Source organism: Panicum virgatum, chromosome 9K, assembly GCF_016808335.1.
Source record: "Panicum virgatum strain AP13 chromosome 9K, P.virgatum_v5, whole genome shotgun sequence".
NCBI classification, from domain to species: domain Eukaryota; kingdom Viridiplantae; phylum Streptophyta; class Magnoliopsida; order Poales; family Poaceae; genus Panicum; species Panicum virgatum.
In genome coordinates this window covers 58,922,537-58,936,840 of record NC_053144.1, presented here as the reverse complement: position 1 = coordinate 58,936,840, position 14,304 = coordinate 58,922,537, and the positions used below count along the sequence as shown (strand labels likewise).

Below are 14,304 nucleotides of genomic sequence, written 5' to 3'. Positions count from 1 at the left end.
CTTAATTGCTATGAGCTATCATTTGACTCGACCTTTGGAGGAAACCTAAGGCCAGTCTCATGACACCAAATATTATTAATTTTGCTGACATAGGACATGGCCAGTCACATGTGAGAAAATTTTCATCATCATGAAATCCATCTGACACAGTTACCTAGTTCTCAGTCTAGATAACTGTGTTCATAAAACTCCCACTGAGACTGACCTAAGGAAACTCCCACTGAGACTGACCTAAGGAAGATCAGCCAAATCTGTGGGTGTGTCTGATAATTTGCAGCAACAGGGAAAGCTCTCATCAGGTAACACGATAAGCAACCATGCAAATAGACGACAGAGATAGCATCATCAGTTTTGCATTCATAAGTGTATAGGTGCTGTTTGGTTTGTTTCTCTGTGCTTTTTTTTCAGCCTCTATCACATCAAAAGGAATCTTACCATTTAGAAGTATTAAATAAAATCTATTTATAATTTTTTTTTGACAGACGGGTGCTAATTCGTGAGACAAATCTAATGAGCCTAATTAATTCATAATTTGATACAATAATGCTACAGTAACCATTCACTAATTATAGATTAATATACTTCATTAGATTTATCTCACATTTTAGTCCTAAGATTCTACAATTAGTTTTGTAATTAGACTTCATTTAATACTTCTAAATGCTAAAATTCTTTTTTATGTGACATGGTCTAAAGTTTAGCCACTCGAACCAAACAACCCCTACATCCGCAATGGAAAACTCAGAAGGCGACCCATAATTCATAGAACAAAAATGTTGCGCCAATAAGAAAATTGTATCTCCAGCGGTCCAGCCCACCATTGCCTGTATCAAATCAAACTACTCTATGGTGTTTCTGCTACTCCCTCAACCAAGTTGTGCAATATAACAACAGTTTGTTGCAATTAGCCACACCATCCTACTGTCTTGTTCGTTGTGAAGCCAGCGTGTGAAGAACGGGTGTCCTGCTGAGGAGCAGGCTTTGGTTGCCTTGGTTTGGCAGGATCGACGAAGATGACCCATCCATCCAGAAACTTAGCGTTCATCTCCTGCCGTGCTTTCTCAGCCTCGTCTATAGTGGCATATCTCACGAAACCGAAACCCTTTGACCTCCCGGAAACTCTATCCGTCACAACTTTTGCTGCACAGTAATAAAAGCACACTACAATTAGGAGTGAGGAAAAGGATGAACAGATTTCTTTTTTCTGCGAGGAGGATGAACAGATTTCTACCAAGTACTTGAAAGAAAGCTTTGTACCTTCAAGGAGCCTACCAAAAGGAGCAAACGCGCCTTGGAGCTTCTCATCTGTTGTTAGCCTTGAAAGGCCTACGCCGAATAGAATCAAGCAGAGATTATGAGCCTAACAGCAATTCATTTTTAGGGAAACATAGAAGTGAAAATAAACTGCCAGCAGCTTACTGAGTATGGTGGCAAACTACAATCTGAATGGAACAAGTCTATTTTACAGTGATAAAAAAGAAATCAAGAAAAACGCACAGATGGCAATAGGATTTGACGGCACAGGAGCTGCAGGACGGGATGCAAACTGTAACAGGTCTAAACGCTGTGATTCATCCATGGGGCTCATTGGTTATCTTGGGTTCTGCATTGCATTGCTCGTACAAACAGAGCATAAAGGTATCGAGGTGCCTGCAGCTCTAACTTGGGCAATATCACAAATTCACATCACACATAAGCAGGCCTGATTTACTGTGAAATTGCATTCCCTGAAGCTAACTTACAATTACGGTGCGAAAGACAATGGATTGAGCCGGGCGAGGCGGGAGATGGAAGGGGGAGAGACGTTACCGCTGACGAATAGCTTGGGGGTGGTGAGCGGTGGCACGTTGGCAACCTCCGCATCGTCGCTGAATATGGAGGACGGAGGAGGCGGGGTGTGCGACGGGCCGGAGCCGGAAGAGGAGGAGCAAACGGTAGCGCGAAACACGGAGGAGGCTGGGGTGGAGCTGCAGACGAGGCGGCGGAGCAGGGCGGAAGAGGAGGCGGAGTGGGCCATCGCCGGCGGCTAAAACCCTACCCGCCGCGGCGCCGCCCCCTTCTTGCTTCTGGTTTTGGTTGTGGTTGGCGCGGCCGCCCAGGCCAGGGGGTCGTGGGTTGGGTTCTGGCCCAGACAGAAGAGCACGCCCCTCTTTTCACACGAGAATACGAGTTTCGGAGAAACCTCAGATCAAAATACTTCACTTTTATTTTATTTTTTTGACACGGTGCTAGGGCCCACCATTCAAACCCAAATGAGCGTTACTTACACCACAAGATATCTTAACAGTTGAACTACACTCAGTTAGATATTGGATTTTTCATTCGAAGAAATCACATATCAAAATACTTCTTTTGTGTTGGACTTCTAATCTTCCTCTTCACGGTAGCACAGTTCATGGTGTTTTATTGTACACAGCTCCTAATGTTTCAGGCAGCTTGGAGCTTGGAGCCAGGATCACACAAGAAGCGTGAAAGATTTAGGCAATTTTTACATAACAACCTCAGTGCAACTCGCCTATAATCCCAAACATTTTATACGCGACTGTAGAATCTAAGCCACCCAAATTTCTTCAAAAATATGATTGATTCATTTATACTTGCCACAAAATGTTGATGCAGTTACAGTCATCATAGGATAAAGCAGGGCCGGCAACGGACGGCGGCCCAACAAGCGTATACACACAGATCAGAAAGCTGAGCAAGGAAGAAGGCTGGCTCGCTGTTTCGATTCCCCCTCACGCGGATGGGAGCACCTTCTTGACGATCTCGTCGCTGAGCGAGGCGATCTGCGCGTCGAGCGCCTTGACGGCCTCCTCCTTCTGGGATTCGAGGTTGGCGAGCGCCTCGACGAGCTCGGCCTCGACGCGGCGGCGGCCCTCGTCCAGCTTGGCCTCCAGCTCGGCGGTGGTCTCCTTCTTCATCTTGTTGAGCGCCGCGGCGATCTCGGCGCGCGCCGCCTTCATGATGGCGGCGGCCTGCTCCTCCAGCTGCTTGACCTCCTCGGAGGCGTCCTTGACGTCGCCGAGCTCGCCGCGGATCTTGGCGTCCCGCTCGTCCATGAACTTGCCGAGCGGCGTGAAGTAGAGCTTGTCCAGCGCGACCATGAGCAGCAGGAACTCGGTCGCGATCGCCGGGAGCGTCAGGTTGAAGTCGAAGAGCGCCGCCTTCTCCATCTGCTCCGCCAGCGCCGGGAGCGGCGCGGCCGCCACCGCCGCCGCCGCCGTCGCCAGCAGCCGCGGGAGCTGCTGCGCCAAGGGCCGCCGCGGCCGCGCCGAGCTAGACGAGGAGGAGGCCACCGGCTTCATCAGGAGCGGCGCCGCGCGGCGCGGGGAGCAGGAGGTGGTGGCCGCAGCCATCAGGGTCGTCGCCATGGGTGCGAGGCGGGGAGTGGAAGTGCGGCGGCGGCGAGTTCCGTGGTGGTGTGGTAGGAAGAGGGGAGGCGGGCCACCGGCTATCTATCCGAACGGGTTGTTGGGTTGCGGTGCGCTAACGAACGGCGGCCACACGATGCCGATGCACGCTTCGCTACCACGAGTGCATTGCCGATATTCCCGTCCAGTTTTGTGCTTCGGTAAAGGCCAGGCCCGTGTCGTCATTCCGAGCCCCTCCTGGGCCAGTAGTCTTCCCGCCCGCTTCGGGCCCCGGATGTTTCCTCGGCCGAAATTTTGTCAAATGTCAGTCAAATCATCGCATAATATTTAATAACTATTTTTTATTCCGAAACAAATTTTTTTGTATTGGTAGAATAATTAAAAAATTGTTCCGGAACAAAAATAATATGGGTTATTTTGTTGAACCAATTTAGACCCAATAACATAACATCTGGAGTGGATAACAAATCTGCTGGAATTACCCGCGTGACCCCAGGAACCCCCGAAATTTTCCCCTGAAGCCCATATAGTGCAAATGGGGCCTGGTTGAGAGAGCAAGGGCCAGCCCAAGAAACGGAAACAAACGGAATTCCCACCGTTCCGTTATAATGAGGGCCAGCAATTTCCGCTGAAACACGCGCAGAAAGGCGCCCATCTATTTCGTCAGTGCGTCACTTTCCGCGGGAAATAAGGCCAGTCTCAGTGTTGGGCACAGATACCTAGACTGAAAATTAGGTAACTGTACCAGATGAGTTTCATGGTGATGAAATTCTTCTCAAATCCCATGAAATTTCATTCTTCTCTCTCCTTGCCACGTCAGCAAAATTGATGATATTTAATATCATGAAACTCTCTATGAACCCCCATTGAGACTGGCCTAAGACCCACTCTCCGCCATCCATCCTCCCACTCCCAAAAACCAACGTCTCTAGATCAATTCACGCCACCTCATCAATCCGCGTTCCACCACTCTTGACCAATCACCTCCCGCGGAGGCCATCTATCTATATATAGATTCATCTTCCCTTTTCCCTCACTACACGCCAAGAAAAGCTTCTCCCCGACACCAACCGAATCGCCCCCTTGCATTTCCCTCGACCCCGAAGCGTTGGAGCCCCAACCCGATGGCGCCCAAGGCTCAGAAGAAGCCCGCGGAGAAGAAGCCGGCGGAGGAGAAGGCCGACAAGGCGGAGAAGACGCCCGCGGGGAAGAAGCCAAAGTCAGAGAAGCACCTCCCCGCCTCCAAGTCCGCCGGCAAGGAGGCCGGTGAGAAGAAGGGGAAGAAGAAGGCCAAAAAGAGCGTGGAGACCTACAAAATCTACATCTTCAAGGTGCTCAAGCAGGTGCACCCGAACATCGGCATCTCCTCCAAGGCCATGTTCATCATGAACTCCTTCATCAACAACATCTTCGAGAAGCTGGCGCAGGAGGCCGCCCGCCTCGCCCACTACAACAAGAAGCCCACCATCACCTCCCGCAAGATCCAGACCTCCGTGCGCCTCGTCCTCCCCGGCAAGCTCGCCAAGCACGCCATCTCTGAGGGCACCAAGGCCGTCACGAAGTTCGCCAGCAACTGAGCGAACCGTGACATTCACGGATTTGTTAGGTCTCCGCCACTTCTAGGCTTCTTCGTTGTGCCCCCCCTTCTCTTGCACTCATGATGTAGTATCCAGGGGCGGGCCCAGTATACATCAAAGGTATTCAGTTGAATACCCATTATTTTTGGTAGTTTATTTTTGTATATGTAAGTATTTCTCAAGTATATGTAGAAAATATAAAATTTGAAACAATTAAAATCTTTTTTCACGAAGACGATGCCCACATTACCTCTCACGACGACCCCACTTGTCAGGCCAAAAGATTTGACGAAAGGGAGTGGAGATTGGTTTCGTCAATATCTTCCACTAAAATTCTAATTACACCAGAAATATTTTATACCCACCTCTTGTACCCGCGTATTACTTTCCTTTGGCGCATAATTTATTTTTCTTTGAACATGCATTCACCCATAATTTGCATCATTATTTGTTTAGAAGGATAATAATTAATGTCGTGGGGTTTCTAGGGGACCCACTGCCGGGTGCGCGGAGCGCACCCGCCTATTTCCAGAGAGGGAGTACTCGGGAAGGTACTAGGCGATTGGGCTGATCTAGCTTTGAGACAACCACACAAGAACACACGATTTAGAGTGGTTCGGGCCGCCGGAGCGTAATACCCTACATCCACTGGGAGAGGTATTGATCTTGGCTGTGTATGAATCTATCTTCTGCCGGGCCTTGGCTTTTTCCCAGCCTGAGTTTTTCTTCTATCGGGCGCCCCCTTTTATAGATCAAGGGGTGCGGATACATAGGACGTTGGGGCCCCGACAAGTGGGCCCAACGTGACTGTGCAGCATACTGCGCAGAGTATTTAAATGGCTACAGTGGTTACGAATCTTTCCTCCGATATGCTTCCATGCCCTGCTGACCCTCTGACGAAGGGTGGTCTTCTCTTGTCCCGTCAGCAAGGTACCCGTTGGGGGAATGTAGCTTTCGGTGTGACCTGTTGAGGCTATTATGTAGGCGTCATAATGGGTGAAGCCGAGCCGTCGTATCCATCTGTTATGGCAGACTGACAGGCGCGGCGTGGGCGGCGCCAGCAGCCCCACTATGCGTCTTGGTAATACGCGATCAATAGTGCCCCCTGGTCAAAGAATCGCCTCGGCTTCTGCTACATCAATGCGGACGTCCTCCTACCGCAATGAATACAGCGGTAGGTGAACCTTAATATGGAGACCAAGCGGCTTTATATACGTGTCTGTGCTTGTAGACACGTGGCGGCTCCGGACCACCCCGAGGCGGAGTGTCGATTCCTTCCCTTGGCGAGGGGTCCGGTTACTATACCGGGGGTCCGAGACCCCAAAGGGGGGTCCGGGATTCCGCGGGGATCCGGACCTTCACGGGAGGTCCGGAGCCTCCGGCTGCTCGGGCTGAGCGCCTGCTTCTTCCGGAACACGTGGAGCTCCCGGATCTTTCCCATCCAGAGGACAGGTCCGGGACCGTTGTCGGATGAACAGGGCTTCCGGACCGCAGGGGTTCAGCTGCTGGACGTAGTTAAGGATAACTACAAAGCTCTTCTTGCCTAGACACAGCAAGATGGGGTACCCCAGTCCTGGGGTACCGACAATTAATATCATTGTTTACGGAAGGAAAATAAAGACATTTAAAAAATAAATGATATTATTGGTTGAAGGAATGAAAATTAAATACGTGCATGCGGCACGTATATCTCTGCTACTAGTATGTAGAAAAAACAAAAGAACAAACAGCTTAATAGTATAAACGGGCTCAAAATAACAAACAGCCCACGACTTCCCCTCCCCACCAAACGGACCATGACCCCGCCGGCCCACGCGCCCCTTCCTTCCCTCCCCCGGCCCAACCCAGGCACGCCCACAGCCCCCAGACCAGGCTCGGTCTCCAGCTCCCAGCTCCCTGCCTCTCTCCCAGCTCCCATCCGAAATTCAATCCCAGCCGGCAACCCTAGCTCTAGCGGCGGCGGCGGCGCGCCAGTGGCGGTGGCACAGGGGCGGAGCCGCGAAGGCTGGGGGCCGGAGAGGCGGCGCACTCGCGCCGCGCAGGTGCAACTGCGTAGGATCGAACGCCTGCTGCTGCTCCCTGCTGCCCTGCTCGGCGCCTTGGCGGGCGGCGGCCAGGTGCAGTGCAGGGCACTTGTGCAGCAGGCAGCAGCGCAGGCACCAGGCGGGCGGGCGGCCACTCGGCCAGCCGGGCAGGGGCAGCCGGCGGCGAGGCGACGACCAGCGGCGCTGCGTATCAATTACTAGGTACGCAGATGTAGGTGATGGTTCTGTTTCTGTAGATGTAGAAAAGGCTGCTGCAGTGATGCGTATCAATTTCTGAAACTCAATTGCTTGTATTGTAATCTGTAGGTTCTGTAAGCATTCTTATCAATGCCATTTGTTTTAGAATTGTATCATTTGTTTATTTCATATATTCCCACTTTGATATGTTGATCATTTAGTACGCTATTATCTATACATCGAACAATTTGAAAGTATGAACAATTTGTGTTACCGGTACTCAAATATGCGCTACTATTTTGTACATTGAGCTGTCAAAAAAATAGCACTATTTGGAATTTCGAATACCCAACTCCTAAATTCTGGGCCCGTCCCTGGTAGTATCTGCTGCGAAAATATCGTTGGATGAACAACGAAATGTTTATGTAGTAGTAGTACTACTAGTAGCTGGCTTGCCCTCTTTGTAAATCGTGCCAGTTTGTGATGAACCTTTTGGATTTAAAGGTAACGGATATGGGGTATTCTTGTTATTAATTGTTTATTGTTATACTGGTGCCCTCGCTGCTTGCTCTATGCTTCATCTGCGCTGGGAATTTTTGGGGTCTAGGGTTTCGGGACGGCGGTGGAGGATCATCCCCGATGATGATGCGAGGAGGGAGGCTGATGGGTTTGTCCTCTCAGGTTCTGGGCATGAGGTGCTTCAGCACAGAGATATTTGTGAGCAGTAAGTAAATCTCGACCGATTCTTGCTTGTTTCTTCGGTTGGGTGATTCGCCTTGATGATTGGATTTGCTCCAGACCTTGTGACTGCGTGGTTGTAGTGTAATGGTATGCATGATTCACACAGTGCGCTAGCAACAAGTCTAGGCTTTTAATGGTTTGGGCAGAGGATAGCACTGGTTGGTGCCTTGGTGGTGTAGGCTTTTGACTTTTTTTTTCTTTTGAATATCAGCTTTGATTGCAGAGTATCAGGTGCTACCAGAATATGGTTCCTTTGCAGAGAGTGAGGAGGATTTCTAGGATGGGTTGTTGTGCTTTGCTCCATCTTTTTTTTTTTTGAATAATGCCTTTCTCCATCTTGTGCTAGGCTGATCGCTGCCTAGTTTCTCAAATAGTTGGCCATAACAAATGCCAATAAATTTGGTGTATCCGTACATCTAGTGCTTCAACAGCAACTTGGTTAATTCTGGCACTTCAGTGTCTTCATCTTGGAGGATGTGTGGTGGACTGTCATTTTCGTCCATTGGTTACCATGAAGACCGTAGTTCTGAAGTAGAAACATTAAATTGTAAAACTGCTGTATATCTATCCACTTGTCGTGTAATTCCATCCCAATCTGTTACAAAGTTTTGTTTTGTCTAATGTTGTATGTTATTAGTGTAATGTGGTTGTGGCATGCAGTATTTACTCATTCTTTGATTTTGTTTTTTCAGGGTTATCATTTTATACAACAGAGGAAGAGCTCAAAGATATCTTTTCACCATTTGGCAATGTAAAGGAAGGTACATTATCTGGTCTATTATAGACCTGCCTCAATCTGTTTCCACTTCCAGTCAATCTTTGTAATTACTTCTTGATGAAACTTGGTGTTTGATTTTGTAACAGTATTGGTTATGTTACTTGAATCAAAATAGCAGTATTTCTGTTTGATGTCGCTTTTGGGATCTTATCAAGTGCAGCCCGACTTATGAGAGATCGCCAAACTGGAAGGATGAAAGGATTTGGTTTTGTCAAATATTCATCGCAAGCCGAGGCAGATAAAGCTGTTAAGGCAATGAATGGAAGAGTATGTGCATTCTGCTCTGTTCACTTGTTTCCACTAAAAACTTAATTAACTGATGCTAATAAGTTGTGATGTCTACAAATTGTTAGTTGCAAGTGTTTACTTGTCATTTATTTGACATGATACTGAAGAAAATTCATGATAGCATGGTGTGAGCTCTGATGTTATTTCTTTCTCAGCTGAACGATCTCAAAAGTTCTTATTTTCACTTTTTCTATACCTACTCTTATTTCACAAATATTTAACATATTTGTGATTCGCATATCCTGAATATCTTAATTATTTTATACATATTTTCAGAACAATTGAAGTTATTAATGAGCTTTTCCTAGCTTAATCTTAAAATCTGCTGGGATGCATTCCTTTGTGAAAACACCTGTTTTGGATGATTGGATCATGGTTTTTACTGCGGTAAGGCGAGGCGAGGCGAGGCGACGCCACCCCCTTCTAGACGCCTAGACGAGTATGGCGCGCGGCGAGGCGACGCCAAATGCACACCTTAATCTTCCATGGGACAGCACAAACATACACTAATGCATACCTTTTTGCTGCAAAGTTCATCTCTTATGCAACAAGGTTCCAACAGACAAGCACATATTCACCCAATTACGCAACCACAGGGGCATATACTAGCAGAATGGAGCACACCTATGAGCTATCTATTCCTGATAGCACTACAAATAGCAGACAGGAGCAGAGCAGAGCACGAGTACTAAGAAACAGAGTAGAAGAAGAGGGGGAGGAAAAGCAGTACAGCAGAGGAAAGAGTACGGGAGGATTGCGGGGAGAACAGAGCAAGGATAGGGGAAAACATCTATACATACACGAATTGGGGAGGGGGCTGGAGGCGGCTGAGAAGATCCGAGCACGGTCACAGGTGGGAGGCAAGATTTGCGGTCGCGGATGAGAAGTCCCGAGCACGGTCGCAGGCGGGAGGTAGGATTCGTAGTCGCGGATGAGGGGCGGCGCCGGATTCCAGGTTCTCCCGCCTTCTTCTCTTTCCCTCCCACTCTCAGATGGTGCCGATTCCAGATGGGCGCCGCGCGTGAGCCCCTTCCCTTCCTGCCGCACGACACCTCCCTTTTCTGCTCCTTTCCCCCTGCGCACCCCTTTTCCGCTCCGTCTCCTCCCGCGCGCGGCACCTTTTCCTCCCTCGCGCGTCGCCTTTTCATGGGCGTGGCGTCCATCCGACGCCTTGGCGAGCGAGGCGACGCCATACGCACAGAAGCCATGGCGAGCCCGACGCCTCAATTGGAAAATCGCCCGGACGCCTAGGCGACGCCATGAGAACCATGGATTGGATTGAGTTAATGCATTTTATGTATTTCACTTCCTAAGTACGACTTCTTTTCTTTAAGAACCTTATGCAGTGACTCTTCGATTCAGCATTCCTTTCTATCTTGCTGCTTGTCATTGATAAGTCAATCTAGATTATTGTGTGAAAAAGATACTTTATGTAAACAGCACAGTTTTTTCTTGGTGATATAAATGTATCGCATTCAGAAAATTGCCCCCTTAAGGTATTTTAGCAATCGGTAGAGCTATCTTGAGCTACTATGGTAGGACAGTTGTAGATAATACCATGATACATTCTTTATGTAGGCAGAGTACATGTTTGAACTTTTTTTGCAGATGGACTGAAAATCACATGGCCATGGTTATTTGTTCCATTGTAAATAGGTTCATTGCACTTTCTTTCTGGAATTCTTGCAGTGTTTTCTAACTTTTCACGAAATCACAACCCAGCAGCTAGCTTGAAATTATTAGTTTCCAACAGGTAATCGAAGCCATCAGCTTTATTGATTCTTTAATGCAATTGTATTTTGGCATTATTTTCTTGACAAAAAAAACTCCAGTTGTTGTGTTCGTATCCATAGATTTTTCAACTTGTGAACGTGCTGGAACTCCAGCATCAATACTCCTGCTTCAAGATGATGTGTTGATCCCTGACTTTCAGCTTCAGTGACTGAATAAATAATAAAATGAAAAACATGCACAGGCTTCTTTTTCTGAACTAGAAGTGAATTAGTATCAGCTTTTCATGTTTATATTATTTGGATATGTAATTCTCAACTTAATCTAAATTATTGTCTTAAACAGATACTACGCGGAAGATTGGTTTTTGTGGAGATGGCCCAGGGACCCAAAAGCGAGTAGGACTGTAGGAGACCCCTCCATTGCTTAAGATGGACCATTTTCTTCTCCAGCAGTTCTAGGCTTTTGGCTTTCACCAACAAGATTGATTCGCGAAGCTTATCTTCCCAAAGTATTACTGCTTTCTTTTTTTTAGATTTGGTTCATGAGCAATCGCAACTTGCTTGGGAAAAAAAGGCTATGTTGTTGTTGTTGTTGTTGTTGTTGTTCATGAGCAATCGCATTTGTTACTGAAGCTGGTGTGCTTCAACTTGTTTGTTGGGTCTTGACCTTAAACATTGAACCTGAAACATAGAAGCGTCTTCAGATTACATCATATGCCTGATCTCGCAATTGTTGTAAACATGTATGCAGAAGCTGATGTTTTTAGCTGTTTATTTCTCGATCTCTACTACCATGGGTCCACGGCAGTAGAAAAGTGTTATGGGGCATTGTTTTCTGTTGGCCTGGGTAAGAAATGTTTTGGCAACTTTGTGCGTAAGGTCTGGTTCGCAGAAGCATTTGTAACTAAAGACTGAGAAGAGAAGATGGTTGAAGGTTTTGGTGCTAAGGAAATATTACTAAAGGTTTTTTTAATTAAAGGCTGCAAAGGAAACAGTTAAATATGTTATAGTGATCATATAATAAATGGTTTAGATTTGTGCATCAAAGCGGGTTTCTGAATGTGTCCCGGGACAATCTCAAGTTCTCAACAAAGATTTGTGCGGCGATAAGCTTGTGGCTTACTTTCAGTTTTAGACACGTGAATTGCACGCCCAGAGCACCACCGCTAAATTCAGCCTAGAGCGGGGAAATTTGCAGTGTAGTACACAGCGAAATTTCAGTTTCAGAGACTTGAATTGCCCGCCCAAAGCACTGTCGCGAATTCAGCCTAGAGCGGGAAACTTGGCTCCGAAATGTAAATTTCAAGTACCACGAGGTATCCAACCCCTGCATCAGCGAACACGGAATCGGAATTTAGAAAAACAAATATCTCAAATTATAAACCAAACGCGTTGGTTCCATCCACGGGAAATCTCGAAATCTAGGCAAAACTTCAGCATTAAATTGTCAAGGGCAGGCGCAAAACATACGAACACTCGAGAATTTGGTTACAAAACCAAGAACTTCCTTGAGTAATTTCATAAATGGAATCCGAATCCATTAAATCAACAATGTTTCAGGGAAATCATTTCTGACATTGCAGATCACGGGGGGGGGGGGGGGGGGGGGGGGGGGGCGAAGGCGCAAGAAAGAGTTACGGCACATTTCAAAATCAGGCGCACCGAGTTAAGTTGAACTAACCATTTCTTCCATTGAAAACCACAGATCACAAGTTACGACACCACTGGCTCATATCCGCCCACAACTTTCCCTCATCAACAACCTAAACATCACAGGAAACACGAGACGGCGCTACACATTTGGATCTAAGTCCACCCTCTATGCCTTCTTGGGGGACTTGGCCGCCTTCTTCGGCGACTTGGCCTCCTTGCTGCCGCCACTGGACGCCTTCTCCGCCGTCTTCTTGGGCAGCAGGACCGGGTTGATGTTGGGGAGGACGCCGCCGTGGGCGATGGTGACGCCGGAGAGCAGCTTCCCGAGCTCCTCGTCGTTGCGGATCGCCAGGAGCACGTGGCGGGGGATGATGCGCGTCTTCTTGTTGTCCCTGGCCGCGTTGCCGGCGAGCTCCAGAACCTGTTCGCGCATGGAAACAAAACGCGCATCAGCATCGTGAAACTAACACGCCATTGCCAGATAAGGTCGAATGGCTGACTTCACTACGACGGCAGATTGGGTTGGCGTTTACCTCAGCGGCGAGATACTCGAGGACGGCGGCGAGGTAGACGGGGGCACCACTGCCGACGCGCTGCGCGTAGCGGCCCTTCTTGAGGTAGCGCCCGATACGGCCGACGGGGAACTGGAGCCCAGCCTTCACGGACCTCGTCACCGACTTCTTCCTTGGCCCGCCTGTCTTGCGCCCACCGGCTCCCTTCTTCACCTTGCCGCCAGCTCCGGTGCCGGTGTTGTCCATGCCGCCGCTGGGCTTCGAGTGTCTCGGGACGGACGAGGAGGAAAGGCTCGAGAGATTGGAGAGAGGAATGCGAGATCGCACGGTGACCTGCAATGGAAGGCGATGCCGGCCATTTAAAGGGCGCGATAGGGGAAGTGGTGGGCCCGTCGATCCGCGTGCGGGGGCAACGAGCGGTCAGATCTGGAGTCCAGCCGACGGCCACGATGGAGCTCGCGGAGCGCGATCCGTGGGAGCGGGTGGCTCGACCAATCAGGCGCTAACAGATTTCGGGAGCGCCGAAAAATTGTGCCTCCAGCCTCCTGCCCACGGGAAGAGGATTTTCGCCAACAAGCGCCAGGTGCAAATTTTTGGCAAACAAAAGTGGGAAGAGCCAGACAAGTCTGAACTGGATCAGGATCCGGAGGATTCCAGATTTTTTGTTTGCTCCTACCAGTGAAAGTTTGGAAGAAAATAATTTACATACAAGTTTTGAAGCCCTCGAAATATCATAATTTTTTGACAAAAATAGAAAAATCTGGGCGGGAAAGGCGCGCGAGAGAGACTATCCAAATGTATCCCTGGACTAGTGCGTTTAAGAATTTGTGGGCGATTTTTGCCGCGCCAAGAAATCCTAGGTTTGTGGGCCGGACAGTTCGGCCATGTGTTCGGATACTCCGGATTTGTGGTAGTCTAGACATTCCGGGTTTAGGTCCGAATTCTCCAGACTTGGGAGTCCAGATACTCCGAGAATACGTCCGGATACTCCGGATTTTTGGTCTCGAGTCACACACAGGCCAGACCGGTCTGACCGGTTTGGTATACCGGTCTGACCGGTGCTAGCAGGGCTGAGAGGGTTAGATCAGGGTTTGTTAGTGAAAATAGATAGAAATTGATTTGGTTATTGGTTACTTGTAATTTTTATAAATCATGCATGCATTCTCTCATGTCATATGCATATGCATACGCATACATGTAGCAGCCGCGGCGGAGGAAATTGTGTACAAGGTGGTTGCGGAGCCACAGGAGCCACAGGGGCAAGCCCCGCAGCAGGAGGTTCGTGAGGAGTCGACCCAAGGCCCAATTCACCCTAGCACTGAGCAGCATACGCAAGACAAGTCCCGGTGCACATCCTATTATTTCAACTTATAACACCTATATATGTCTCTATTACTTGTGCATTAGGTTTAGAAATTATTTGAAACCC

The 14,304-nt window shown here is 48.5% G+C and overlaps 5 protein-coding genes across 7 annotated transcripts; 2 read left to right on the top strand and 3 right to left on the bottom strand.

The window, feature by feature from the left end:
- Positions 1 to 735: 735 nt before the first annotated feature.
- Positions 736 to 2,139, bottom strand: LOC120652805 (organelle RRM domain-containing protein 2, mitochondrial-like). The gene is made up of 3 exons (XM_039930732.1): positions 1,810 to 2,139; positions 1,258 to 1,326; positions 736 to 1,140 (listed from the first exon to the last, which is right to left on the bottom strand). The coding sequence occupies exons 1-3, from the start codon at positions 2,015 to 2,017 to the stop codon at positions 905 to 907; spliced, it is 513 nt and encodes a 170-aa protein (XP_039786666.1). The 5' UTR covers positions 2,018 to 2,139; the 3' UTR covers positions 736 to 904.
- Positions 2,140 to 2,565: 426 nt separating this feature from the next.
- LOC120652804 (ATP synthase subunit b', chloroplastic-like) lies at positions 2,566 to 3,527 on the bottom strand. The gene has a single exon (XM_039930731.1). It carries the CDS (start codon positions 3,369 to 3,371, stop codon positions 2,736 to 2,738), a length of 636 nt encoding a protein of 211 aa, XP_039786665.1. The 5' UTR covers positions 3,372 to 3,527; the 3' UTR covers positions 2,566 to 2,735.
- Positions 3,528 to 4,495: 968 nt separating this feature from the next.
- On the top strand, positions 4,496 to 4,948 carry LOC120648839 (histone H2B.4-like). 2 transcript variants are annotated; one of them, XM_039925489.1, is made up of 2 exons: positions 4,496 to 4,558; positions 4,619 to 4,948. In XM_039925489.1, exons 1-2 carry the CDS (start codon positions 4,496 to 4,498, stop codon positions 4,946 to 4,948), a joined length of 393 nt encoding a protein of 130 aa, XP_039781423.1. The 2 variants fall into 2 exon arrangements, with proteins under 2 accessions (XP_039781423.1, XP_039781422.1); XM_039925488.1 differs by having other exon boundaries at positions 4,496 to 4,948.
- Positions 4,949 to 6,804: 1,856 nt separating this feature from the next.
- On the top strand, positions 6,805 to 11,496 carry LOC120652803 (glycine-rich RNA-binding protein 4, mitochondrial-like). 2 transcript variants are annotated; one of them, XR_005666653.1, is made up of 6 exons: positions 6,817 to 7,194; positions 7,778 to 7,894; positions 8,604 to 8,672; positions 8,850 to 8,956; positions 11,054 to 11,248; positions 11,314 to 11,496. XR_005666653.1 is itself a non-coding variant. In XM_039930730.1 (5 exons), exons 2-5 carry the CDS (start codon positions 7,810 to 7,812, stop codon positions 11,108 to 11,110), a joined length of 318 nt encoding a protein of 105 aa, XP_039786664.1. In that variant the 5' UTR covers positions 6,805 to 7,194; positions 7,778 to 7,809; the 3' UTR covers positions 11,111 to 11,490. The 2 variants fall into 2 exon arrangements, 1 of the variants encoding a protein (XP_039786664.1); XM_039930730.1 differs by having other exon boundaries at positions 6,805 to 7,194; positions 11,054 to 11,490.
- An 880-nt stretch (positions 11,497 to 12,376) lies between these two features.
- Positions 12,377 to 13,211, bottom strand: LOC120652802 (histone H2A-like). The gene is made up of 2 exons (XM_039930729.1): positions 12,897 to 13,211; positions 12,377 to 12,784 (listed from the first exon to the last, which is right to left on the bottom strand). The coding sequence occupies exons 1-2, from the start codon at positions 13,119 to 13,121 to the stop codon at positions 12,530 to 12,532; spliced, it is 480 nt and encodes a 159-aa protein (XP_039786663.1). The 5' UTR covers positions 13,122 to 13,211; the 3' UTR covers positions 12,377 to 12,529.
- Between the last annotated feature and the right edge of the window lie 1,093 nt (positions 13,212 to 14,304).